We start from the raw sequence: 235 nt of genomic DNA, 5'->3' as shown, positions 1-235 counted from the left end.
CACGAACCACTAAATTGACGCTAATCTAAGGGTTCAAAACGATGAAAATTAATCACCACAACAGGATCAATGAGAGCTAATCCCGCGACTAATATGCTCACAGGTCCCTGATGAGGCTGCGAGCGCCGGAACACGACGTCGACGCCGAACTGCACTCCATCCAGGACGCCCTCAACAGCCAGAATGGGTCCATCGTCAAGCAGGTGACTCTCGTATTCTTAATCTGGCAGTCGGG

The 235-nt window shown here is 51.5% G+C and overlaps 1 protein-coding gene across 1 annotated transcript in view; it reads left to right on the top strand.

Annotated features, from left to right (window-relative positions):
- Positions 1-235, top strand: part of LOC119591441 (facilitated trehalose transporter Tret1-like) — an 11,848-nt gene that overhangs the window by 9,209 nt on the left and 2,404 nt on the right. Inside the window, exon 6 of the mRNA XM_037940181.1 lies at positions 104-203. Within this exon, the coding sequence (XP_037796109.1) occupies positions 104-203 (100 nt within the window). The remainder of the gene's footprint in view (positions 1-103; positions 204-235) is intronic.

Source organism: Penaeus monodon, chromosome 28 (assembly GCF_015228065.2).
Source record: "Penaeus monodon isolate SGIC_2016 chromosome 28, NSTDA_Pmon_1, whole genome shotgun sequence".
In the NCBI taxonomy this organism is placed as follows: domain Eukaryota; kingdom Metazoa; phylum Arthropoda; class Malacostraca; order Decapoda; family Penaeidae; genus Penaeus; species Penaeus monodon.
The sequence above is the reverse complement of the archived record's forward strand: the minus strand, read 5'-3'. Positions and strand labels throughout refer to the sequence as shown.